The sequence below is a fragment of the Eurypyga helias genome, unplaced genomic scaffold (genome assembly GCF_000690775.1).
Source record: "Eurypyga helias isolate BGI_N326 unplaced genomic scaffold, ASM69077v1 scaffold25951, whole genome shotgun sequence".
In the NCBI taxonomy this organism is placed as follows: domain Eukaryota; kingdom Metazoa; phylum Chordata; class Aves; order Eurypygiformes; family Eurypygidae; genus Eurypyga; species Eurypyga helias.
Genome location: NW_010229299.1, coordinates 1 through 27,353, shown reverse-complemented (window position 1 = coordinate 27,353; position 27,353 = coordinate 1). Strand labels below are relative to the sequence as shown.

The window sequence follows — 27,353 nt, the reverse complement described above, 5'->3', positions numbered from 1 at the left end:
TCACCCTTGCTGTTCCAGGGGCAGCAGCAATTCAACAGTTGCCGTGATGGATTTGGGTACAGTGAGAGGGCAGGCTGAATAATCTCCAGTTTAGCTGGTACTGATTCTGCTTCATGAACTAGGCAGCAGGGGGTGCCCTGAATTGGGTAAACATAGGAGGAGAGCAGGATTATTTTCAGGTAGATATTTTTTCTACAGAGATGACCTCTTTTCTAGTCTCCTTGAAAAGCCAGTCTGCCATTCTCTCTCCTGCCAGCTTCAAGTGTGACCACGACACCTGACAGCGCTTCCAAAAACGGCTGTAGTATTGCAGTGATGGGGGAAAATAAACACGGGCAATGAAGATTTTTCACTTCCTTGTAGCAGTTAGGTTGTGCACAGGTAAAACTAAATGGCAGTTTGAACTATAAAGAGTAAAAATAGTTAATATCTCTCAAGGGAAACAGGGGATTATTTTTCCCACCCCCCACCTCCCATTCTCAGAAGCAAAAAGTTGTATAATCTGAAAAACCTGACATTCCATATTGAGGGTTTATTGTAAGGTAGTAAAACCAGATTTTATATCTCGTTTATTCCTACAACTTCTGATGTGCTTCCAAAAATGGTATTAAGGCAGCAGCTGAGGAAATTTTATGAGATAATGAAGCAGAACAGTTACTGAAAGCCATCTGCTCAGTTGTTTACAAACTTGCTTCAATACTTCAGAGGCAGTGGTAGAGTACGTGTCTAAACTTCACAAGCTGCGCTAGGTAGAACTAAATGAAATGCGCCGGGGCCGGGCTGAGCCGGGTCCCTCTCTGCGCAGTGTAAGCGGTTGCCAGGCAGGCCTGTTGGAAGCCAGCAGAAAGCACCACACAGAGGTGATTATGTGCCACCATCTGTCACGCTTCAAGCCTACCATACAGCATGGCTAATCAGCCTTGGCAGGATGATGGATGAACAGCAGCAGCTGCCAAAAGCCACTGTTGGCAAACAGTCCTGAAGTTAAGAACTTTTTCCCCCCTCTGCCTTCCTCTCCAGGGTCCTGCTGCGTGTCCGCATGCTCTACTATCTACGACAAGAAGTTATAGGGGACCAAGCAGACAAGATCTTAGAGGGTGCTGACTCAAGGTTAGTGCAAGTGCAGGTTTATTTTTTGCTTTGTGGCACTGGCTTTTATTAAGTGCACGTACTATGATAATACGTACTATGATAATAATAAAGGTTGCCACGCTTCCTCTCTCAAATGTCTGTTCTCAAGCAGCCTTACTGTTTTATCAACCGCAGTGGCTAATTTTCTTGGGGGAGGAAATGATGCGAGGAATGACAGGAGTGGATTTTCAGTTCTAATATTGAAGGATTATTCTATCTCAGTTTTAAAAACAATTAAAAATAGACTAAAACCTGAAATTAATCCTGTTTGGATAACCATTGGCATTCCACTCCCAAAATAGCCTAATGTTACAGGGTTTTGGTGTGGGGTTTTTTGTGGTGTTTTCTGTGTTTTGGGTTTTTGTGGTGGTGTGTTTTTTGGTTTTTTGTTGTTTTTTTTTTCTTCCCCCCTGTTTTGGGGAATTTTTGTTTTTGGTTGTGGCTTTTTTTAACCATCATAGTTATTTTTCAAGGTATCTCAATTTTGGGGTGGGGGGTGCGCTTCTCCCCCCACTCCCTTTCAAAATTCATATTTAGAAAACAATGTGAACCACTTCTTTAAAAAAAAAAAAAAAATCTTTGTCCAGTAGTACCTTTGAGAGAACATATGTAATGCTGTCTTCACAGTGAAGTAGATATATGGATACCTGAGCCATTCCATGCCGAAGTTCCTGCAGACTGGTGGGATAAAGAGGCGGATAAATCCCTTTTAATTGGAGTATTCAAACATGGTAAGTGATGTCTCACTCTGAACAAAACTCAGTTGTAAAGCTTTCAGTGTGTAGGACTGTTCAGTCATAATATTAACAAGTATTGTTCCAAAGAACTGTTGGCTTGTGTCTCCCTTTTTTTTCTTGCCTGCATTAAAAACCTAATATGAGCTGTAAATATCAGATGCTGTTTTTAAATGTTTGCAGAACATTTGAGAAGAAAACATTACTTTCTTGGCTGTAAATAAAACAAACCCATATTTGTTTAAATAATAGCCAAATAGTAAGATAGATCTCCATAAACTTTGCTTCCAGCACTGCTTCACTTGCTAACTCTGCCAACCAGTGTCAAAGTGGACGGTGGGCTTAACCTCTGCTATTAATCTGTACAAGTGCCTCCTGGGCTTTGTTCCAAGCAATATTTCACAAATGTCAGTGTTGAGAACTCCCGGCTCCCTTGAGTGGGATGCAGCCTTGTTAACTTTGAAAGGCTGGGGATGCAGAGCTGGCATGATATATACAGTGAGCGATTCCTGATTATAATCCCAATTCTCTGGAGGTCGCAGAGGTATTCTCAGCAGCCCAGCCTGACTAAAGGGGAGAATGATGGCTTATAAAACCTTTCATGATTACAGTTTGGCTTGAGGCTCTACAGCAGTTAGGAGCAGTGTGTTGTAGTACAAATCCTAATTGAATTGTGCTGTTCTGCCTATGTACAGCAGCTCTGTTTTGTGGGCTCAGCTGAGGCAAGTCTAGTCTAAAAATCATTTTCCTGCAGTGCACTGTTGGGATCTGCCATTTTCCATCTAGTCAACTTGGGCAGTAAAAAAGCAAACAGCAGTTTGAAAACCATAGAGGGAACAGTGTCATCTTACTGACATGCATCATCCTAAACCTAATAAGACAGGTTCGTTGGCCTTACGTATAACCCGTGTATACAGCATTTTTGCAGCCTGCGCTGAGGGTTCCAGCAGGGCTGGAGCTATAGAAAATGCACGTGTGTGTGTGTGTGTGTTTCCATTCACATCTGCACGTTTCCAATAGGGAGTGTTGAATGTGGAGAGCCACTGAGAAAGTCATATAGGCAACTTAAAGAAGTTTATTCACTTTTGAAAGATTTTTTTCTTTACCTTATAAAGACATTAAATTGAAGACTTTTTTTTCAGTATCTGCTGTTTGCTAACGTTATCGATGTGAAAATGTTTCTGTGCTGATGGAATTTACCAATATGAAAAATTTCGTTACGTGAATTAAATGATTGTTCCAGCATGGTGACAGCTCCTTTGTTTTATTTAAAAATAAATAAATTAATCCTGAAAATTGTGCTGCCTAAGCCTATTCTATTCACAGTTGGTCATAGCTTTTTTTTTTTTTTTTTTTTTTTTTAAATAAAATTGTCTTTCGCTCTGCATGTAGGTTATGAGAAGTACAATTCTATGAGAGCTGATCCAGCACTGTGCTTTCTGGAACGGGTTGGCATGCCTGATGCAAAGGCCATAGCTGCTGAACAGAGAGGGACAGACATGTTAGCAGATGGCGGTGATGGGTAAGGAGGACATGAAAAAATTAATAAACTTTATCAGCATTGTATATGTTGGCATGAGTTCATATGTCATAGTCTGCTTCCATCTCGCCTGAGGATCTGAAGTGATCGTATGATGTAAAAAGTACATAGAATTGTTTACACAGTTGAGCGGAAAATATAAATGTGTAACTTTGTACACCATATCCTTGGCTTTTGTAGCTTTTTTGCTTTCATCCAGAAAATCAGCCCCCTCTCAAAATCAATGTATTTCTTGAAAATATTTCTTTTAAATATTTTACAGGGGTGAATTTGATAGAGAGGATGAAGATCCGGAATACAAGCCAACCAGAACTCCTTTCAAGGATGAAATTGATGTAAGAGCTTCAACTTTCTGTAATTACAAATACATATAATTATAACTGATTCTCCATGCTTATCTTAATGTGCAGTTCTTCAGTTTGAGAGCTACCAGATAAACACACCTTACAGAGATTGTTTGCTGCTGTCTTTGAGAGATGACACATTTTTCTCCTGTAATGATAACATATGGCCAAAACTGAAAACTAAAATAGCTTCTGTCTTCTCTCCAAGGAATTTGCCAACTCGCCTCCAGAAGACAAAGAGGAGTCCATAGAAATACACCCAAGTAAGACTATAGCAAAGAGATTAAAAGGCAAGAATGGACCATGTAGTGAAAGGTGGACTGTTTATATTACCGCGTGAGGGGATAGGTTGTGTTTTGGGAGAACACCGCAGTAAACTTTTTACTGCCGAGTCTTTTCATGCTTCACGTCTTTCAAAACACTTATTTACTGTCTTTGAATAATCCACATCATGGCTTTCTGGGTTTCTAATTACATAGTAGAAATTGTGATGATAAAGGCCGGATGTTTCATAATGCAGCTGTTGATGTGTTTGCCGAGATAATCTTAGAAGTTAGAGATACGTTGTTTCCTCAGTATGGAGGAAAATTGCCAAGTTTAAGTGAGAATAATAAAGTGGGGAAGCGCAAGCATAGGTGTTTCCTCAGAGGCAGAATGATCATCTTAGTAATATATTTAAAGATGCATTGCATTAATTTAAATACTTGGGGTATTCATAATATGTTTGCATTCATAACATCGAATAATAATGCTTGATGGTTATCTCTAAACGCTTCACAGGCCTGAGTTCTCAGAGTTGGCTGGTTTGATTCTATTTTTTATTTTCTACCAGTGTAGTTATCTTCTTTCTAATTTGTTATGCACCAGTATTAATGAGGCATGTGTTCTTATCTGATAACACAGGAATCCAGTTCTAGCCGTAGAAACTTTGAAATGTTGAGTGGTGGTTTTGCAGCACACAAATACTTCTCTATTCTCTAGACAAGCACAGTGAAAGCAACGCTGAGTTAGGCCAACTCTACTGGCCCAACACTTCAACCCTGACTACCCGTCTGCGTCGCCTCATTACTGCCTATCAGCGCAGCTATAAAAGGCAACAAATGAGGCAAGAGGCACTAATGAAGACTGACCGCAGGAGACGACGGCCTCGGGAAGAAGTGAGGGCACTGGAAGCAGAAAGGGAAGCTATAATAACTGAAAAACGACAAAAGTGAGTTTCTCAGTGATGTCTTTCCTTAAACCTCGTTTGAGCTTCTGTCACCAGTACTGCTTTTTTTTAAGCTTACTGGGGGTTTTGGGGCATCCAAACGATGTTTGGACTCCTATTCTGTGGCCTCACTATCTTGCTTCTTCCGTGACTAGGTGGACAAGAAGAGAAGAAGCTGATTTTTATCGTGTGGTGTCTACTTTTGGAATCATTTTCGATCCTGTAAAACATCAGTTTGACTGGAATCAATTCAGAGCATTTGCCAGGCTTGATAAAAAGTCCGATGAAAGTTTGGAGAAGTATTTTAACGGCTTTGTGAATATGTGTAGACGAGTGTGCCGGATGCCCGTCAAACCAGATGATGGTAAGTTTTAACCGACTGTAAAAATCAACACTGAGACAGTGGGGCTGTCGAAACTTCGTGCCCAGGTGTAATGGTTTTGAAACGAGTGTACATTTAATCAATGTAAAACACCACAAATTGGTGTCGTTGCAGAACCGCCTGATCTTTCCACTCTGATTGAGCCGATCACAGAAGAGCGTGCTTCTAGAACTTTATATCGCATAGAGCTGTTGCGGAAAATCCGTGAACAGGTTCTTCATCACCCGCAGCTGGGGGAGAGGCTAAAGCTCTGCCAACCGAGCTTGGACCTGCCAGAGTGGTGGGAGTGTGGTAAACATGACAAAGACTTATTGATTGGTGCTGCTAAACATGGAGTCAGTAGGACAGATTATCACATTCTGAATGATCCTGAACTCTCTTTTCTTGAGGCTCACAAAAACTTTGCTCAAAACAGAGGGACAGGTAATGCAAACGCTGTCTCTTCTGTACACCCTATGGGTGCTGGCTGCAGTCAAACACCGCCTATTGTCCCTTCCACACCAGTACAAGAAGAAAAGACAACAGAACAAACGGAGTCTAAAGCCGAAGGGTCTGAAAATCCAGCGGCCAAAGAAAAGTCTGATGTCAAAGAGGAGACGGATAATGCAGATAAGGACACTAAACCAGACTGTGATGCTGAGGCTGAGCCTGGCTCTGTTAAATGTGAATTGAAAGATATAGAAATGAGTACAGACGTAGACCCAAAATCTATTTCTGAGAAAGGTTCAGAAGAAGATGAAGAGGAGAAGCTGGATGATGATGATAAATCGGAGGAATCCTCCCAGCCTGAAGGTAAAGCGTTGGTCAGACCAGTTCTGTGTGCTTAGCCCCACAGCTGTTGTGACTTGTGCCAGCTGGTAAGTGGCACACACGGAGCCATTATGGAACTTGGGATGGGCTACATGTAGCAGTTCCTCTGCCTTTCCGAGTATCAGGTGGCTAGATAAGCTTTCATAAAAACCACCCAGCGTCAGCGGGGTATTCCCCCACAAGGGATGATTTCCAGGATAGCTCACTGAGCCAGTAAGCACGGTCTCTGTGCCAAGTGCAGAAGGCTAAGGCTCCCCTGTAGCAATGGCTGAACAAAAGCCTGAGTGAGAAATGTTGTGTCAAGCCTGGTTTTCTTAACCAATCTAGTTAGAGTGACACTGGGTGATTGGGAACTTCCCTAGTTAATGCCTGTGCAGTTTCTCAGGGTAAGAATTTTGATGAAGAAAGCAATGCCTCCATGAGTACCGCAAGGGATGAAACACGTGATGGATTCTACATGGAAGATGGGGATCCCTCTGTGGTTCAGCTGCTTCACGAGAGAACGTTTGCCTTCTCTTTCTGGCCTAAGGTTGGTTGGGGTTGAGTGGCATCTGTGTCTTTCAATACGGATAAAATGCAGGATTGTGTTTGCAAAATAAGGGCGATCTTTGTATGATCCTGCGCTTCATGTAGGCAAGGGACTCTTTTCTGTGAATGATTGGTGGACTAGCATTTTATTCCTAGATTTTTTACAAATTAGCAGAGGAAATGAAAGGAATTGCTTTACTGTAAATGGTGTCATTTAGCAGAAAACCAAACTACTGATAGGCATGAGTTCCTCATGGGCTCCTAACTGTATGTCAGCAGAATCACACCTCTTGCACCAGTACTGATGGAAGCAAACGTGATTTTGAGTTATGGATTTCATCTGTAGAGCAATCTGCAGTGTTGAGAGATTTTGTAAGATCACCTTTTTATTTTGGGGTGAGGAGACTGTAGAGAAGAGTATTGGTGACCTACATGATCTAAGCCATTACGTAATGTTGACAGATGTAATTGTATTAAGGTATCCTGCAAACATAAGCAGCAGTTTTAGATAGGATAAAGCTGTATCTTATTTTTGTAACAGTGCAGAAAATTATCTAATATAAAATGTTTTTAAACATATGAAAACATAACCTCGTAATAAATGCATACATAATTTGGTACTCCCTTTGCAGTAAGGATAGAAAGAGAAATAAAGTAGTAATAGTCTTAAGCTTACTAATCACCATAACAGGGCCATCTGGTTTGGGACAGGGGGGGCAGAGTGGGAGGACCTTGTTCGTAATAGGCTTATTCCTGGGGAAAGCAAGCAGTCTGTTGCAGCTGCTGAGATTTGCTAGTGGCTTTTGCACTGTTTTGCTGTTCAGGAAGCTAGCTGATGCCCATATTCCCTAACCAGCAGTATTTCTCATAGTTCTGAAGTTTCTACTTCTTCGTGCAGGCTAGTGTAGAATGTGCTTTTCAATACTGAAATGGGAAAAATCAAATGATACTCATGTTCTTTGCTTTCAGCAGGTATTTTGGAAACATGGACTAAAATCTTATTCCAGTCATAGTGTAAAAGTAAAACAAAAAATCCTTCATCTGTATAGGTTCAGCATAAGTAGACTAATAAACATAATTAGAGATTCTTAGTGTACACGCTTCAGTGAAATTTGAAGTGATAATGGGCGTGGAATGAAAATTGACATTCATTAGATGTCCCTAGGTTGGTGCCCGTTTCATAATGTTGAACTTTATTAATAGTGACGCTAATGAGGATCCACTTCCTAGGACAGAATTGCAGATCCAGCCTCTTGCATCTGGAGAACCGCGGCTTTAAGATACTGATTGCAGATGTTTCGGTTTTCCCTTTCTAACTGTTGATTTTGCTAACTGCTGAAGTTTTGCAGCGTAAAACAATAGCACGTTTCTGTTAAATTTCTCAATTGGTACATTGTGGTACAGAAACCTTGGTCTGTCTTCCTCCTTCCCCCCAGTATAAATTGCAGGTTTTAAATGCCAGCGATGCCTCATCCTACAAAATTGCTTGTGTTGGCTTCTTGTAAGTGATTGGTTTATCCTGACCAACGAGCAGGGTTGCTTTTGAATGTATCTCTTCAGCTTTGGAAGCTGGACCGTGTCGTTACACTCGTTTGAGTTTAAAAGGCGACTTTCAGACCGAAGGTTGACAACGTACTTTTCCTTTATGCAGGACCGAGTAATGATCAACCGATTAGACAACATCTGTGAAGCAGTGCTGAAAGGGAAGTGGCCAGTAAATAGGCGCCAGATGTTTGATTTCCAGGGGCTCATACCTGGGTATACTCCGACAGCTGTGGACAGCCCACTGCAAAAAAGGAGCTTTGCAGAGCTCTCCATGGTTGGTCAAGCCAGCGTCAGCGGCAGTGAAGATATCACTGCTTCTCCTCAGTTATCAAAGGCAAGGCTGCATCTCTCTCTCTCTCAACTAAAATTTTATCTTGTATTTTACTTTAAGTTCAGCATAGCAAACAGTTTTGCTAATATCTGGGAATGCTCATTTTTCATTAGGAAGATGCACTCAATTTATCGGTTCCACGTCAGAGAAGGAGGAGACGAAGAAAGATTGAAATTGAGGCTGAGAGAGCTGCCAAGAGAAGAAATCTTATGGAAATGGTTGCCCAGTTACGTGAGTCTCAGGTGGTCTCAGAAAATGGACAAGAAAAGGTTGTAGATTTATCAAAGGCCTCACGAGAGGCGACAAGTTCTACCTCAAATTTTTCATCTGTTACTTCAAAATTTATCTTGCCTAATGTCTCCACACCTGTGTCTGATGCCTTTAAAACTCAAATGGAGCTGCTGCAAGCAGGTCTTTCACGCACACCCACAAGGCATCTACTAAATGGCTCTTTAATAGATGGAGAACCGCCCATGAAGAGGAGGAGAGGAAGAAGGAAAAATGTAGAAGGGCTTGATCTGTTGTTTATGAGCAACAAGCGGACATCATTGACCGTAGTAAGCAGCAACCTTTTTGTCTCCTATTTGTTCTTCTGTGCCTAGTACTCTCTGGATGGGAGTTTAAGGTGGTGGTGTACTCTCCTTGATAGTAATGTAGTTTTTTACCCACCTATGTTTTTCTTCGTGTTGAGAGATGTCATATCTTTTATGAACCAAACAAAATAGTGTTCACATCAGGTTTTCACTCTAGCAAATTGTGGCTGAGTTTTAAGTAACTTTTACTTCCAAGAAGACAAGATGATTATTTAGTTTTGGGTTGGGTTTTGGTTTTTTTTTTTGTACTAAAACCATAATCTATTTATAACTATATACATTTTGAGGCTTAAGTATGTCTTGTCATACAGTGTAGGAAGGGGAAGGTCTTGGGGGGCCATTAACTGGAAATGCATGAAAACTGCTCTGTCTTTAGCTGTATGTTCAAGGCTGCTAAACGTACAAAATTCCCTAATGTAACAGTACTGCTTTACGTAGTGTGAATATTTAAACCCCATTATCTCTTACCTATGCAAAATCTCCTTGAGCATTTAGCTTCAGTCCTTGAAATTATTTTTCCCAGGTAATTGTACCCTTGAAGTGAGAATTAATACAGATGTTAATGTTTTCAGGAGGATGCAGAAGTGACCAAAGCTTTTGAGGAAGATATGGAAGCCTTACCAGCAAGGAACATTCCATCTCCTGGTCAACTGGACCCAGACACTCGCATCCCTGTAATCAATCTAGAGGATGGGACCAGGCTGGTGGGGGAGGATGCTCCTAAAAACAAGGATTTAGTTGAATGGCTTAAATTGCATCCCACTTACACTGTAGATATGCCAAGTTATGTACCAGTAAGTATGTGATTCTAAAATCATTGTTGTATTAGAATAATGCAAAAGTCAGTTTTACAGGCATTAAAACGGATTTCTTCACGTTGAAGAGTGTCATTGGATTCTTACCTGTTGGTTTTCAGTAGAGGTTTTCTCTTTAGCCACGATTAATATAATACCTAAACCCCCAAATGGCACCAGAGTGCATGGGTTGCTTTTCCTCTCCCAGTATTTGTATATAACAAGGTGTTAAAACAGTGTTTGTGTCAAGGTCTGCAGAATTTGTCTGATAAAAGAGTTTTCTGAGATGATCTGAGGGTAAAGCAATTAACCCCTTCTTAAAACTGCTGTAAGAAGAGGTTTCATAATTGGTGATTTTTGTCAAGAAAATGAAAAACTGAAAAGCAATACGTTTCTCTTCTTTCCAGAAGAGTGCAGATGTGCTGTTTTCCCCATTTCAGAAGCCGAAACAAAAACGACACAGATGTCGAAACCCTAATAAACTGGATATAAACACCTTGACAGGAGAAGAAAGGGTACCTGTTGTAAATAAACGAAATGGAAAGAAGGTAAAATCTAAGTTGATTCAGTGGGGGTCTGTCATAATGTCTTTGTGTGTGGAAGGCAGGCTTGCTATTCCAAGCTTTCTTTGAAGAAGTTTAATGATTTGGCGCTGGCAGATACTCTTACTGGGATGTAGCACCCAGTTCCTTTAATTCCTCCTTCGTTCTTCTGATACAAACGTATTAATGACTTGAGTAAATAAGTCTTGCTTTTTGAAATGATATAGCATATTTTTTATCCTTATCCGATTTCATTCCTGGCCTTGCCTAAGCTGCAGCATTTCACTAGGTGTTTTTTTTTTTCCCTTAATATGGGCTTTCTCAAGTCTGGTATCATTAGATGTTTCCATGTGGTTTTCCACAATTTGAACTGAAAGTCTTTATTGCCATCCTTCAGAGATGAAAGTGCACAGATGGAAAATGTTCATATAAATAGTTGTTTGGGTTTGGTGGGTTTTCTTAAGGACTAACGTTGTCTTTTGCATAAGATGGGTGGAGCTATGGCCCCTCCAATGAAGGACTTGCCGAGATGGTTGGAAGAAAATCCTGAATTTGCTGTTGCTCCAGATTGGACTGACATTGTTAAACAGTCTGTAAGTGAAACTTTTGTTCGTGCCTCACTGTAGATTATAGCATGGAAAAGTTGAAGGCTGTGTAAATTGATTATTAAGTCTTTATCTCTCGTAGCTGCTTTTGAGCTGAGGAGATTGTACTCTGCTGCATTTCTGCCAGTAAGGCAGCCTTCAGCGTTTTGTTTTGCATTATTTCTTTCTTCTAAGCAACAATCCTTAAGAAACACAGGTATTCATACATTAGGAATGATTGAGAAAATATCTGTCATACTCAGAAATAGGATTTGTCATCTTGGTAACAGGCAGCATCACCTATTAGACTTTCTGCCTTTTATTTTCTGCCTTTTATTTTTTATTTATTTTTATTTTATTTATTGTAGATAATAAAGGGTACAGTTCTACAAATACACACTTTAAAAATGATATTAGTACTCTGAAGTTCAGTGCGAAGTACAAAACTATAAATTCCTAACTGCAGTATATCAGAGGGTTTTTTTAATGAAGCTACAGAGTTTCAGCATGTTTTGGTTTACTGCTGTGTTTAACTATACAAAACCTGTGACTCTTTCTTCACTCTTTCTTGCGTGTTGTACTGCTGTGCTCTTCAGTAGCTAGCTAGTCACGATTTGCTGGGGCTGGAAAACAAGTTGCTTCGGAGCGTGCTGAAATCCCTTCTCTTTCCTCTGTCGTATCGCCGTCAGTTCACTGCCGAAAGCTCTAAAAGCTGCTCGAGAATAAAGCTTGTTTTTCGCATCCCCTTTTCTCAGGGTTTTGTTCCGGAGTCCATGTTTGACCGTCTTCTCACTGGACCTGTTGTGAGGGAGGAAGGAGCAAGCAGAAGAGGAAGAAGGCCAAAAAGTGAAATTGCCAAAGCAGCTGCAGCAGCTGCTGCTGTAGCATCAACTTCGGGAATCAACCCACTACTAATGAACAGTCTGTTTGCTGGAATGGACCTCACAAGCCTCCAGAACCTGCAGAACCTGCAGTCTCTCCAGCTCGCAGGCCTCATGGGCTTCCCGTCAGGGCTAGCAACAGCTGCTGCTGCTGGGGGGGATGCTAAAAATCCGGCTGCCATGTTGCCTCTGATGTTGCCAGGGATGGCAGGATTGCCCAATATGTTTGGACTAAGCGGATTGTTGAATAACCCGATAACGGCTACTACTGGAAATGCCACTACTGCTTCCGGCCAAGGAGAGACTGAGGATGGCGCTTCAAAAGCTGAAGAGAAGAAAAATGAGAATGAAGAGGAGAACAAAGACTCCGAGAAAAGCACAGACACTGTTTCTGCTACTGACTCTGCGAATGGATCTGTCAGTGCTGCTACTGCGGCGACTACCGCCACCACTACTACCACCACCAACACTGGATTGCCCACAAACCCTCTGGCCTTCAATCCTTTCCTGCTGTCTACCATGGCTCCTGGCCTCTTCTATCCATCTATGTTTCTACCTCCAGGACTGGGAGGATTGACTCTACCCGGTTTCCCAGCACTAGCAGGACTTCAGAACGCAGTGGGCTCCAACGAAGAGAAGGCTACTGACAAAACTGAAGGAACTGCCTTTAAGGATGAAGAAAACCTCGAAGGCAGTGATGCAGAGGAGAGCCTTGATAAAACTGCAGATTCCTCCGTTTTAGAAGATGAAATAGCACAGGGTGAAGAATTAGACTCACTTGATGGGGGGGAAGAAATAGAAAACAATGAAAATGATGAATAACCAGTACCAGTTACAGTTAAAGTGTTTTAAACTTTTGACAAGTGGTAGTCCTACTGTTTACACTCACAGTTATTGTCCATACTTAGTTTTTATAAGCTGTTCTGTAACATAGTGTAGCAAAAAAGAAAAAAAAAAGTTCAAGTCATGTTATACAGATGTGTCAAAAGGTATCTTGGTCATTAAGTATTGTGCAGTGCATTATTTATTATCCCTAGGAGAGATGAAATTTGAGAGGTGATCATGTCTTTTTAAGGAAATTGACATAATGCTCTGCTTTTTTTTTTTTTTCTTTTGGTACCATTGGTATTATGAATTAAGCAGCAATTTGTTACCAAGTGGCACTAATAGAAGGAAGTGCTGCTTAAAGGAAGGATGAAGTTATTTAATTTTTTAATTTTTATTTCTTTTCTTGCTGTGAAGGTCAAGATGAAATTTACCATACATATCGTACTCGCGCTTCATTTTGACTGTATGGGAGCTCACCCGCTCGCACGCGTGCACACACCCCCACACCCACACACACACACTCTCTCTCTGACAATCTTCATGATAGTGTGAATGTCTCTGTCTTGAGACGCAGCAATAATAAGGCAGCTGTTGAATGTGAAGAGTACCTTTTGGAAATTAACCCGCGGAGAAGGTTCTTACAGGATAAAGCTACAGTTTAATCGTCTCGTGATCTTGTAATGCACTGGTATAAACAAAAAGAAAAAAAAATCAGGTACCTTTTTTAAATTAAAGGACTTTGTTACTTTAGCCACAAAGCTAAACAGCATTACCTCAACTCTAAACTAGCCTTGAAGTTTACAGACATGACTTTGTAAATGTATTGTTTTTCTTTGTTGTGATGTCTTTTTATTTTTTTTTTCCTTTGGAAACTGCTATCATGTAAGATAAGATGTAAATTGCTGCCAACTGTAGTAATGATGCTTTTAATAAAAGTGACCCATGATATGCAGAGATGTAATTATAGAACGCAGTGTTTAGGGACGTCAGAACTGGCGTTCGCTTTCTGTATTTGCACTGTGGCTTTTTTAATAGCGTTTTTCTGCTATACTCTTTATAGATTAGTGGCTGTAAGTGCTGAACTGGTCGTCTTCGAGGGACTAGGCAGGAAGACAAACCTTGAATTACCTTCATGTTTTCCACTCTAAGTAACTCCGCAGAAACGCACACTAAAACCCCTACTTTACCCCTTCAGAGGGGCGTGAGAGACCAAGAATACTTCAAAATGTGTTCAGCGTGTGATAATGTGGTACACTAAAGAACAAAAGGGCAAAAGAAAAATGAGGCTTTAATAGGCACAATATCTAGGTCATTTATCCTTGTTTAATGGGTAGAAAAACACAATGCTGTAGTGACAGCAAGGGATACAAAGGCTCTGTGGTATCCTGTAGACCAGGGCTTGTGATGCCAGAAACCACTGTGTCAAACAACCTACATGAAACTAAAACTGACCCACTTTTCATAAAAACCAGTGTCTCTTCTGGAGAGCTACCGATTTGTACCCTTTTGTGACCTTTTGATATTCGAGATAATGTACCATTTGAGAACTTGTGTTTTCACACTGTTGTCACCTTGACACACACATACACAAACCGTCTCGAGCGTGGGGATGAAAGGTTAGATTTTCAGTGGAGTACATGAAGAATTAGCTCTTTGAGTAGCCAGTGGTGGGTGGACCCCCGTCTTCACACTAACGCTGTCTGTGCTTTTGGAATGCTGGAGGGCTGCAAACCTCGCTTGCGTGGCCACTGGCGGTTCATGCAAGAGCTCGAACGGGCAAGTGTTGTGAGGCCAAAATTCCGTCCTGAGGGGGAACGTATGAAAAGGGGTGAACTTGACCTGAAAAGAGCGTTACATTAGCGGTGAATGTAGCCGAGGAAGGAAGGCTGAGTTTTGTGTGAATGAATCGCAGGCACGCGCAGTTGAAACGGGTAGATGCCAGGATGTCTCCTACTGCCGTTTAGATCGTACGGAATTAATGACGGCCGGGAAGGGTTCCCCCCGCCACGCGCATCACTGAATGGCCGACGAGGTGCGAGGGCCTACAAGGAAGCTGGGGGGGACTTTTTACAAGGGCCTGTAGTGACAGGACAAGGGGTAACGGGTTTAAATTGAAAGTGGGGAGATTTAGATTAGATATCAGGAAGAAGTTCTTCCCGGAGAGGGTGGTGAGGCACTGGCACAGGTTGCCCAGAGAAGCTGTGGACGCCCCATCCCTGGAAGTGTTCAAGGCCAGGCTGGATGAGGCTTTGAGCAACCTGGTCTAGTGGAAGGTGTCCCTGCCCATGGCAGGGGGGGTGGAACTAGATGGTCTTTAAGGTCCCTTCCAACCCCAACCACTCTGTGATTCTATGATTCTACTCCTGCCTCTAAAACATCACACAGAGGCCAGGACAGAAAGTGGGAGGCTGAAAGCCCAGGTGCACTAACTTGTTCAGGTGTGTTAGGCTGAACTCGTTTGAGCTGTTAAGTTGTTTAAATGCTTCATGCCTTATTTTTTTTTTTATTCTATCTATAGAATTCCCACTGCAAAACTTGGTGGGTGCTTCCTGTTGCGTGTATATACTGGTATCGATGAGCCGCCTTTTTTTTTTTAAATTCAGTTTTATAATTCCCAGCAAAGATTTACACAGACTAATGATATCCCTTGGGAGGGCCCTTTTTAATTGGCAAGACTAGAAATTGTCTTGTTAAATGCCACGCTAACCCCTTTTCTTCTCCGAACCCCCTTCCTCTGCTGAAACGGGGGGAAATCTGGTAACCGCCTGTTTCTGCCTATGGGGTTTTTGGCACGGGAACATCCAAGTCGTGGCGTAGGGTGTGCAAGCGATGAAGAAGTGAATCTTCCCCCTATCCCAAGGGTTCCTCCATAATGATATAGCATGTCTGCCTTTCCTAATCTAAGGAAAAACACAACTGGAGAACCGTTTCAGCCAAACAAATGCCACGGTAGTGGGAGAGCCTCTGCCTTCTCAACAGCCTTGCTTCCCACCTGCCAAGCAGCCTGCTCACCTGTTGAAAAGAAGGTGACATCCCTTTTTTTTTGGAAGAGATAATGGGCCCCTGGTATGAAAAATGGAGTGGGGGGATTGCCATCTAATGTCCGAGAAATGTATTACATGAAAATATGAAGGTTTTTCTTTGATTTGACAGAGTTTTTACATGTTAATTGTTGCAGAGAGTCTCACAGCATTTTAAAGCGTGTCTAGATGAATAAAAGCTTACGTGAGATGCCCAGATCAAGTACTATGCTGCACTTGATTCACATCTGGAGGATGCTTTTTGTCCATCTCTGTGAGAAGCCTTTTTTTCCCACCAACCACTTTTTGCTGGACCTCCTAATGGTCATGGAGGCATTAATGGGGGTTATCGAGGAATACAAATGACTGGTTTTTTGTTGCTTTCAAGAAGGAATTACCTGTGTCAAAGCGCAGCAGTGCTCTGCATGCTAACGCAGCCTTGTCTGTGTGCAACCCTGCCGAGGGAAACGATGACAACAAACCTGCTCGGGCTGCTAAAGACACAGTTTCAAGGAACTGGACTGTGAAGGAGAACTGGTTCCGGTGTTGGAAACCATCTGACAAACTCCTGAACTAGTCCCAGGTATCTTCTCTCAGCTTCGGTCTCCTGGGATTTTTTGGAGTAACACCCTTTCTAGAGGACCTTGGCCATTTAGGGCAGCAAAACATGCACTTTTTCATTGAAGTGACTTAAGATTTCGGGTGGGGCAGAATGGGTCATCGATTGCATTTCTACCACTAAGCTTCCCAGCGAGTTCAGTGCTGCGTGCGAAACTGCTTGGGGCGTTGATGTTGCTCTGCACCATGCGTTGTCCGCTACCTCCGAGGCTGTAATGCGGTGGCTAGGTGTCCGGTCATGTCGAGGTGTCTGAGGGCTCTCAGTCCTGCAGCCTCCAAACTCTTCCCTGAGGGCCTGAAAGGTGCTGGCACGCTTTCTGGCTCCACTCCCTGGGAGAGCGCGCGGGCTGCGGGTTGTGCTACACGTGCTGTGTGAGTAACCTGTTGCACCCCTCTTGGACTTCAGGTGGTGATGCCTTGGAGAGACCTGAAGTCGGCTTCTGCCACAGGTGATGTTTCAGGCATCCGCTCTAATCACTAGCGTAAGTCGGCTGTTCTGAGGAAAATGAAGCCTTATGGATTGGGAGTTGCTGTGATGGAAGTTGGATGGGAGTTTTGGAAGCAATCAAAAACCTTCCGAATGCAAGGTGAATGTCCCAGCTCAGCCTGTGCGCAGCTTTAGGTGATGCAAAATAGCAAATAATTAGGACAACGTGAGCTGGAGTGCAAAAGTACATTCTTTAAAAGGGTGTAAGTCCGCATCACTGAATGGTTTTGGTTTTCCAGCTTTTATAGGTTGCTGTCAGCGCTGCTCAAACCGTCAAACCCTAATGGTTTGAGTTGTTTGTGTGGCAGTAGCTCTGTGCTATAGTTTCCAGTCTGGGGCTGGTACTCCCTCAGTCTTTGCTTTAAAATTTTAGGTATTGTTGATAGCTGCACGTCAGAGAGTTTGTTAAATCCTGGTAATTGTCGTCTGGGTTAAAACCAAAACCAACCCCAGCCCCCCCTTCAGAAGGGCTGTGCAGAGTACGCAGAAGCAAGCGTTGTTCATGGGGTCTCTCACTGCAGAAGCTCCTTTCTTTTTTCTCTCCGTTCCAACTTTTTCTATGTGAGCCTCATTCACCCAAGGGGCAATATACAGGCTTCGGACCCTGGATTCATCAATCTTTTGGGCAGTTGCATCCGTAAACCCAATAGCAGGCAAACTGGGAGCTTCCAAACATCCCATATCAGTGCGCTCGGCGGGCGATGAGCTCTGTCACCAGAGCTTTTGCAGCTCTCCTTGGACAATGCTTTGACCTTCCAGTTTTTGGGAAGTCCTAGGAACCTGTGGACCTTGTGTAGGCATAGGAGTTGGGAGCAGCAGCCGCCTGGTCTGTGCTATTGGTCTCCTCCCACAGGGCTTCTGCTATTGTTGGGCCTGGGGAAGGATTTGCATATCTGTGAGCGCAGAGCTAACGTAGAGGCCCTGCAAGGAAACTCCATGATCCTTCCCCTTTTCCCCCCCCACCCCTCTCTCTCTTTTTTTTTTTTTTCCTCTTTCTAAGGCCTAGTGGAAAATAAGAGACAGCCATTGTATTTCACTGCGGCGGCATTGTTCTGCACCAGACAAAGATGGCATATTTCTCCGATCCATAGTTTCTGCTCCTTCAGCCATGGTTGGCTACTGATGAGCAGCTGTGCAGAATCTGAGCAGCTTCAGGCACTTCCTAAAACCATTAAAAATATGATTTTTTTTTTTTTTTACCCCCCAAACATGTGCCAAACCCCTCCCAAAAATATGCGGCAGGAGGAGGGAAGCAAAGCCCTTTGCTCTTTGTCCGGAACATGTTTTCCTAAAAAGCAAACTTTCAGGACATGGCCACTTTCAGAGAAAGCACGCAAGTTCTCTCAAACGTATTGGTTGATTGCTGTATGGTTTATCTAAGACCTGCTTGGAAGAATATTTTTAAATGAATGGGGTTTGGTGTTTTCTTTAAAGATTTTTATGAAGGAAAGAGGTCAAAGGGAAAGGTTTAAACTGAGCTATATAATATTGTTTTATGAGCCAGACAGGTGCTCGTAATAAGCAGCTGAAGAAAACGTTAAAACTCAGTCCCGTTCTTCATCTGCCGTGCATCTGATATTTCCAAAATAGCGTTTTGGGCTGTCACTGTGAGGACGTGCTTTTTCTTCCCCGTCGTCTTCAAGTTCTTCTCAACCAGACTGGCCATCTTCTGCTGTCTCAGTCTGCAGCAGGCTTGCCATCTGCTATATGGCTAATCAATTCACAAAGGTGCTGCTGGGCAGTGCAGACTCCCTGTCCTCTGCCAATATTTTCTGGAAGTTGTCAAACATAGCTGAATTTGTTCTCAGCTGTCACAATCATCGCATTGATTCCAGCTTGCAGCACTCTAGTGACCAGTGGGGTATGCGCTTTGTTTTGCAAGCAGCGCTTGCTCTTTTGTGCCCGTTGGATTAGGCTGGAGCGAGCGCTGGAGTCTGGGGGAGCGCGTCCCTTGGGCCGCAGGTAAAAGTGTGTGTCCTTTTGAGCGTTTTAAGTTGCCCACTTGCCAGTTTGAAGTGTGAGCCCAGGGGCGAATCGGCAGACCAGGACTCCAGATTCAATTTCTAATTCTGTCTGCTTCCCCGAGGCGGTCGCTTTAATTGCAGTTTCCAATCTTCAGAATGGAGAATGACACTTTGCCTTCTTCACAGAGATGTTGTGAGGCTGATGTTAGCAACGATCACGCGGCACTCAAACCACCCTGATGAGGACTGCCTGGGTAAGAGACTTCAGCTCAGCCTTGAACGTGACAGTCTTCATTACATCTCGGGCTCTCCCCCCCAATCAATTGCTGCCACTGTATGATGGCAAACCTGCTACCCCGCTGTGAGACGCCAAATCTGTCAGCTTCTCTCTGCTGCCTCCTGCTTCCGTATAAAACCGTGTGCCAAGCTTTTGGGTCTCGCTTCTCGTTGTCCCGTTGAGTCCCACTTTTGGGGCAGGACTCTGGCTATGGCTTCCGCTGCGCAACTTGCTGCCCCTCGGCCTTGGGACCGCTTGCTGTTTTGGCTGCCTAGTACGTCATAAAAATGTGAACATAAATCAGTACACGGACTTCTTCGGGAGGAGGGTTGGTTGTCCATCGTGTTTCCTTCACGCTCCGTTGGACGTGCCTGGATCTGGTGGTGGAGCTGCTTCACCTGACCGTCACGGTTACCCAAGCTGCATGTTCAGGCACTGGGTTTAAGTGTGAGGATGCGTGTCGTTACAGCTTCGTGTTCCCCTAGAAAGGCTTCTGCTGTACACGTTGCTCTGCAGGTGGGACAAACCTGACATTAAGACAGTAGAGTGCTGAAGCTCTAGGGTACTCCAAGGTAGCAGCTTCTCTTATTCCCTGGTCATGCAGAAGTGAAAAGCCCTCCTCTGTTTCTTCCCTGGCTTTATTTACAGCTGCCTCAACAAGGGAGCTTGTGGATCCACCAGGGAGATGGGAAGATATTATTCCTGAATTTTTCCAGCCTTGTCTGCTTTCTGTCAGACAGCAAGCAGTGGTTAGCTGATCTTCCCCGTGTCCACTGGTCTTTCAGCAGAAATTAGTAGTTTTTAAGAAGTCCTTAGGCCCAGATTTCCAAGTACCAGCTCCTACCGAGGAGCACCTTCTGTCATTGGCGCTGTACAAGTGCACTAAAAAGGAGCATTCAGGAGAAGAAAAAGGCATCTGCTGGCTTTAAACACTTAGTGTTTCACTTGAGCAAGCTTTTTCATTGCCCTATTAGTTTCCCTTGCCACATGAAGGGCTGCCATTATTTCTTATCTACTGTATATTTATATTTAATCCAAAGGAAAAAAGCAATTTTCTAGAAGCCACGAGAGGCAAGCTCCAAAAGATCTTTCAGCCTGTTTTCAGCCCATGCTGCTAAATACCTCATGTTTGTCAGCTCCTCTTGGCACCCTTTCTATGTGACAGCCTCTAATGAATTTGGATCAGCTTCGCTGCTGATGGCTACCAGGGATCACGCCATGCAGTAACGGCACTTGAGTACGTGTAGCGTTTGGCTACAGCCATTTCAGAGGTGGGTGTGTTTAGCTAGGATTTGGAACAGGGTTTGTGAAACCGTTTTGATCAGTAGATTTCACTGTATACAAGCTGAAGGATGAGGTGGGCTTTCTTGCGCACTAATGAAGCCTTCCTAAGGCAGTTGCAGGTTGGTGTGCTAAAAGGATCTTCACTAAATCGGTACAAATTACGCTTCTCTGCCATGTGCTTCATTCATTCCTCACGGAGAGGTAGCTTTTCAGATCTCTTCTTATGCCACATACCTGTGGTGACCTAAGCAACGTTTGCGTGCAGTGATATCGGGTTTTCTTGCTGAGCCTTTGCTGTTTGCACTGCAGAAATTATCTGCAAGCAGTTGTGGAGCTGGTGTTTTTGTTTGTCTTTGCTCCTTCTGATAGGAAAGGGAAAATATGCTGTGAGCAGGCACAAGCAAATTAAATTTGCACTGATCTCTCTGATGACCAGTGTGCCAGGGGGTTGCACGCAAACGTCTGCGTGTCTGCTGCTTGCAGCAAACAAAAATTGTCACGGGGAGAGTCAGAACCAGGAGTTCTGGGAGAAACACTGAAGATTTCTGTGGGAATACAGTGACTTCCCTTCCTAGTTCAAGGTGGCAGCGATGCCCTTCCGGCGCAAGGAGAAGACTGAAGGGGCCTGTTGCCAACATGGTATCTTTGATGGAGTTGTCCTTGCGTTGGTGCGCTTTGCTAACGGAGACTACAGTGAGGGCAGGGAGAGCTCCTCTCAATGTCTCTGTTATCCTGGGGAAAATGAATGGATGGGGCTGGCACAAGAAGACTCTTCCCCCATTCCGTCCTAAGGACAGAGGAGCCTCAGGAGGGAGCAGAGGTGACGAAAGCCTCTTGTAACCTACTGGAAAAGAATGGTTTTGTCTCAAGATGATAAATTGCTGGTGTGAATCAGTAGCAAAATGCAGGGCCTTTTCCTCATGATTCCCTTCGCCTGCCAACAACCACTCAACCTTGGACACGAGCAATAAGAGCTTTCCTGCAAAATGTGTGTGGGATGGGAACATGTGGAACAGGGTTGTCGGTGCTGCGTAGCTTTAAATCACGGAGCACGTTTTTATCTGGTGTAGGCTCTATGTGTGTATGTGGCTGTTGGGAGGATGGAAAAGGTGAGGGACACCCTCCTGAAGACTATAATGTCATCAGGTGACCTACTCCCTCCCTCCGTGTTCCTTGGGGCCCTGGGAGGCAGATTTAGCGGATTTTACAAGCTCATTTTCAAGTTCTGGTCTTATGTCCTGGTTTAGGGTATGTTTATTCCCTTTGCTTTTATTACTGGTTTACGGTTGCACAATCCTTGTGTTGGCTGGCACTGAACCTCATGTGAATCTAGAGCTATCATCCCCGCAGCTAAAATGCTAACGGCAGCTACGGAAATCCCCGTAGCAATGGATGTAACACCAAGTGTTGCAGAGGAATCTCCAGCTGGGAAAAATCTGTAATCCTTTAGATATTTCTGCGAGTTTGAGTCCTGGTCCCCACAGGAAATAAAGGCATAAAGCTAAAAATGAAAATCTCACCCTGAAGTGCAGGCTAACTGACCACTCTGAATTTGTTTAGGAATCACATTTGACACTAAGAAATCAGCCAAGCTATGCACAAGTAATTCAGGAAGATATAAATGGCTACATTATAATGAGCAGACACCTATTTTAAGCATGATCTATGTTTTTAAGAAAATTCATTACAATAAGTCTTACAATACCAAGCTCTTCAATGAATTTTTCATGTCTGCATACCAAGATATATATAAAATGATCGTAATCATACACCTTTGGGGCAATGCTGAGCACCAGCTGTTTCACTGATGATTTATAGGTTGCCATGTTCAAGGTTAATAATCAGGAGAAACAGGTTACAGTATGCAATGTATTTATGTCAGGTTAGAAGTTCAGTAGTGAGGATATGATGTTAGGATGATATGTGCCATTTTAATTAGCTACATCCCAGCTTTCTGGAAAATCAAATGTAGCCGCTTTCCAAAGGTAAAAATCCTGTGAAGAGTTACCGGTGCTAATTTTTGTTTTCAACTCGGTTGAAATTAAACCAGCAGAACATCCTCTTCGTCTTGTCTGGAATCTGCATGCCAACTGCCGAAGCGGTCGCTTCATAGTAAAGCTGCAGTGCTAAGGTGGATGGAGACTCCCCCAGGACAGAGAGCAGGGTGGTTTAAACTGCAGATGCAGCCCAGCCCATCAGGACAAGCTGTACAGTCTGTCAGCGTGCCAGTCTTGCAGCAACGGTGGAGATGGTGCGCGTGGTGCATCGGCCCAGCCACTGGTAGGGGCATCGCTGGTGGTTGTTCCCTCCCTGGTTCCAACTACATCCCTGTGTCCCCCTGCAAGAGGGCCATTATAACCGTGTGATCGCCAGGATCTGCTCTTCTGTGCAAGATGTTTACGTTACACAACAAAAGAGGAAGGCTTGGAGTCAACGATTCATGCCACGGGCCTTTTTTTTCAGTTTCTGGAATAGTTACCCCCTGGTTTAACTAGGGAACCGCCTGCAAACTCACAAGCCTAGTCAGTGGAAAAACCTTTGCCTCCACCTCAACAGGGAAATTTTCAGCCCCGGAGTTCTCTGACACAACCAAAAGGTGCAGACTCTTGTACTAAGGCCTGGGGAGCTTTAGCTGCTCGCCAACACCGCAGTCCCCCAGCAGGGCCTCGGAGCGCTGCCGTCGCGTTGCGTTGCTTTGCAGAAACCCTCACTTCTTCCGACTGGCTTTCCTGAGCTCCCTTGAAACTGAGCGCTCATTCCCAGAAGCCAGCAGCTTTCTCCACACACTGCTGTGATTATATTCACAACAGGGAACTCCAAATAAGATGAGGAAAGGGGCTAATTAGTTTCATAAGGATGGTTCTAAAATCTCAGAACATTCAGCAACAACTGACTCCTCTTCGGACAAAAACATTTGATCCATCCCATCCCTGCCCTTCCAGCTGTGTTGCCTGCCAAACTGGCGGTGATGGGAGGTGTGCTGGGGCCAGGGTAACAGTCCTGGGTCAGGTCAGGCTTCATGCCCACAAGTTGCTGCGTCGAGCTCTTCCTCCGGGACTGATCTGTGGCTTAGCAGGATCTGAGTCTTGGATGACCTTGAGCCTTTGTTACGGATTTCCTTGGTGCCGAGATGCTACGTGCAGCAACGTCCCTCACCCACAGACCCCAGCTGCATGCTTTGGCTGTTGGATGTCGTGCATTCAAGGCCTGTCTCCGCTTCCCGCTGTGCATTGATGTATGCTGGACAACCTGTTGAACCCATAACAACGAATGCAGCCTGCCCGCTAAACAAATGGGAAGAGGCACCCTGGCATAATAAAATCACCAGAGAGAGGGCAAGGAATAGGACACACATGAGATTTCATTCTCATAAATTGCCTCTCTATTACACTTGGAGTATATTCACAATAGGGAACTCCAAATAAGATGAGAAAACGGGCTAATTCATTTCACGAGGATGGCTTTAAATCTCAGCCTATACCCATGCTAGAAAATTAATTATGGCTATGATGAATGAAAGTGGAAGTTATAGCAATAATGAACATCACCATATCCTGCTTTCTTAGCCCAATAAAATTTTCTTTTACTGAGCAGTGGCATTCATAAATGTCAGCAAAGCAAAACATGAAGATAATAGGACACGTTGACCTGGGTGCAGGCGGTGGTGCCTACGCATACGGGAAAAGCTGTTGGAGCCCTTATGTGTTTGTGTGTAATTTTAAAAGGCCAGGCTGTTAAAGGCATTTCACTGAATGACTGTTCGGGCAGCAGAGGAATAAAAATGGGTGATATAAGCATTATTACTGGGAGTTGTGGTTGATGGTGGAGGGAGCTGGAATCCTAGAGGGAAAAGTTGGCTGTATTGAAGGTAGTAGCAAACCACACCCCCAATCTGGTCTTACGGCATCCAGTCCTAAACAAAACAACCTAAAATTGTCTTCTTGAGTTATTGGGTTGTATACCCTGAGTTATTGCGGAAGGGCTAGTGCTCAAGCGTTTAATTTCACTAGTATTTCAGAGTATATTTGCCTCTCATTGGCCTGGCAGGGGCCTTTGGAGGTCTAACAAATTCTTTGCCCTCAGAGAGGACTAACTGCCCTTCAGGCTTTTCTGGTCATATCTGCTTAATCTGTTCTCACAGGCCTTGAGCGATGGAGATCCTACAAACCATGATGTGTATTGCTCACATTTTGATTTATTCTCCTTGCTGTAGTTTATGCCTATGACTGCTACTCCCATTCTCTGTGAACAAGGAGAACCGAAGGCTCCCTTTTCCTTGGCAGCAGTGTTTTCTACCTGGGATCACAGTTACCGTGTTCCTCCTCAGTCTTTCTGTCTTCAGACTGACCCATGGTTGGCCCAGCCTTTCCCTGCCTGTTGTCCCTTCCAGATCACTCCCTTCGGTCAGTCTTCGAGCAGGTCCCAGCGCTGGCCGTCCTCTTTGGGCTGGGACAGTCCATGCGGCCGGCTTGCTTCACCCTCCACACCTCCCGGTACCAAGCTTCCCTCGTTTGCCGCAGCGTGACGTTGGTTTGTGCTCAGTTCATGACCCTCCTCAGAGGTGCCTTTGGTGATGCCCTGTCCAGTCATCCCTCCGAGCATTATTTCTGCAGCACTGTAGTACTGTGCAGCTTCTCGTCAGGCTATACAAACAGTTCTCCACTTCGTCATTTCGAATGAAGACCTTTTTTTAAGCATGAACAGGGGGGTGTTCAAAATATTTCAAGTCTTTCCGTGAAGGCGTGATCTCTGTTCCCTACTAAACCCTGTTTGCACTAGGTCCTGGGAGGCCTCGCAGAATCAGCTTTTAAACATAGACTAAATCCTTCTGTACAGTTTCCAATTTGATTTTCAGTTGGGTTGCAGGAGTTTGCGCGTGAGCGTGCTTCCCCAGTTTACTTAGGAGGATGTTTGCAAGACTGTGTCAGAAGCCTTGCTAACCTCAAGTATATCCACGAAGCCTATTACTTTACCACACAAGGAAATTAATTTGATTTGATGCAATATGTTCTTGACAAACCCATCTTGGCTGAATCTCATCTCCTTGTTCTCATCTGTGTGCCTACAAATAGTTTTTTTTTATTTTCCTGGGAAACGAAATTAGGCTGACAGTGGTTTATAATCCCCAGCCCTCCTTCCCCCTGCACCCCCACCCCTGTGCATCCTCTTCCTTTCTCCAGCCACACCAGAGCCTCTGGCTGTTGCTGCCGTGGCAGTCTTGGGCCTTCTGCTGAAATTTCCGTCCGTGCTTTCCTGTCCTGGGTTGGTTGTTTTCTTGTTTGGTTTGGTTTTTGTATTCCTCCAGTGCGGTAACCCTCCCTCTCCATCCAAACCCCTCGTGCCGCGGCTCCCACAGGGGATGGAAAGCTGCTGTTTTCCCTCACGTGTCATGACATTTGACCACTTCACCCTCAGCCAAACAGCGAGCGCCTCGCTGCTTAATTTCAGGATCCAAAACACAATTGCTTTTTAAACTCCCTATGGACTCTTTCCAGGCTACTGCACAAATTAAGCCTGTTCCTACTCCTGTCCCCACCACTTCCTTTCTTTACAGAGCAGCGGCCTCTTCCTTCTTTTTAAACTTTTATATAGTGCTGTAAATTTACGTGGAGATTTATGGGCGCGAGGTAATACGCCCTGGCTCCCCAGAAGAGTTTGCATGCTGCTGCTTGTCTCCGGTGAGAGAGGGTCTCCTCTGCAGCCTCTGCCCCCTCTTCCTGCAGCAGCGCAGAAGCCGAACAGGACCAAGGCATCTCCCTCTTGCCAAGGTATCATCAGCAAACGGTGCCGCCTCATCAGAAATTACTGCAGCCTTCTGCTTCTCTGCGAGGATCTGAGATCCACAGAGATCTCCGTGCCCTCTGCATGGCTTTATAGTCTCCTGGTTTGTGCCCAAAGCAGACTGGGAGCTGCAGTTCCCTTTCCTTTACACGCCAGTGAGCTCAGCTGTTCTGGAAGCAGCAGGGCCGGGTGGGTGGCTCAGCTGTGGGCTGCATGCAACCCCCAAAACACCAGGAACGGCCTCTCTGACAGGATAGAGAGAAGCCCCGTGATGGAAAACAGCCCTTCCTCGCTTAGCCTCCGAGAGCTGTACCCACCTCCGGCAAGCATGATGCCGCCCCGCAAACGGGGCTCTTGGCAGGCTGAGGGCACCCAATGGCCCCCTCTGCCGTGGGGGGAAGTTTCATGAACCCCTGGGAACAACCACCACCATGGCAAAGGGCAGAGAGCAGTCATTCAAAACTCAGCCCCAAGTCATGTGCATGAATTCAGTTCCCATCTGCGTTTTGTTTTGAAGTCTACGCAAACCATTTTATCTTCGAGCCTAGGTACACCTGCTAACCAAGCTGAGTTTCATGTGGTTTCATCCTTTATGCCTGAAGATGTTGCTCCGCTGCCTTGCTCTCAGCATCTACTGATGCTGGTTTCTGCAACGGAAATAAACCTGTGAAGGTCCTCCGGTTAACAAATATTAAAAGCCCTCTGTAAATATTGTTTGCTGTGAATATTATAGTAAAAAACAAAATCGTCACAATTAGTAGTGAGTGAAAATCAGCTGCTGATATGCTCCTGATTAATATTACCTGCCCGAATGCTTATAGAAATACCAGCACTGAGGATGCACGGTAATAGAGATTTCACGTTTTGCAGTGGGCTGGTTATCTCGTCAAAGCTAAAGCTGCTGGACTGTAAAAGTTGTCTGGTGAGTTAACACATCCTCAGCAAGCAGCAATCACAGGGGACATCCGCTATTTTGATTTTTAATCATTTTTGTCTTTGAAAAAAAATACTCCGCTTCTCCAGTGTAGTATAAAACCATCTTTGTGTAGGTACTTTGTATGCTGTGCCTTCACACCACCAGCTCAGCTCCACGGCCCCGTTACTGGGTATTACATGCTTATTGAAAAAAAACCCCAACAAACCCACAC

At 44.3% G+C, this 27,353-nt stretch overlaps 1 protein-coding gene across 1 annotated transcript in view; it reads left to right on the top strand.

Moving 5' to 3' along the window:
• Positions 1 to 13,727, top strand: part of CHD7 (chromodomain helicase DNA binding protein 7) — a gene marked incomplete at its 5' end in the record, with an annotated part of 51,353 nt that extends 37,626 nt beyond the window's left edge. Inside the window, 15 exons of the mRNA XM_010160363.1 lie at positions 1,021 to 1,110; positions 1,759 to 1,862; positions 3,258 to 3,387; positions 3,668 to 3,740; positions 3,958 to 4,012; positions 4,731 to 4,959; positions 5,112 to 5,320; positions 5,453 to 6,130; positions 6,511 to 6,677; positions 8,328 to 8,555; positions 8,666 to 9,109; positions 9,718 to 9,939; positions 10,347 to 10,487; positions 10,970 to 11,074; positions 11,821 to 13,727. Of these exons, the coding sequence (XP_010158665.1) occupies positions 1,021 to 1,110; positions 1,759 to 1,862; positions 3,258 to 3,387; positions 3,668 to 3,740; positions 3,958 to 4,012; positions 4,731 to 4,959; positions 5,112 to 5,320; positions 5,453 to 6,130; positions 6,511 to 6,677; positions 8,328 to 8,555; positions 8,666 to 9,109; positions 9,718 to 9,939; positions 10,347 to 10,487; positions 10,970 to 11,074; positions 11,821 to 12,768 (3,823 nt within the window). The remainder of the gene's footprint in view (positions 1 to 1,020; positions 1,111 to 1,758; positions 1,863 to 3,257; positions 3,388 to 3,667; positions 3,741 to 3,957; positions 4,013 to 4,730; positions 4,960 to 5,111; positions 5,321 to 5,452; positions 6,131 to 6,510; positions 6,678 to 8,327; positions 8,556 to 8,665; positions 9,110 to 9,717; positions 9,940 to 10,346; positions 10,488 to 10,969; positions 11,075 to 11,820) is intronic.
• Between the last annotated feature and the right edge of the window lie 13,626 nt (positions 13,728 to 27,353).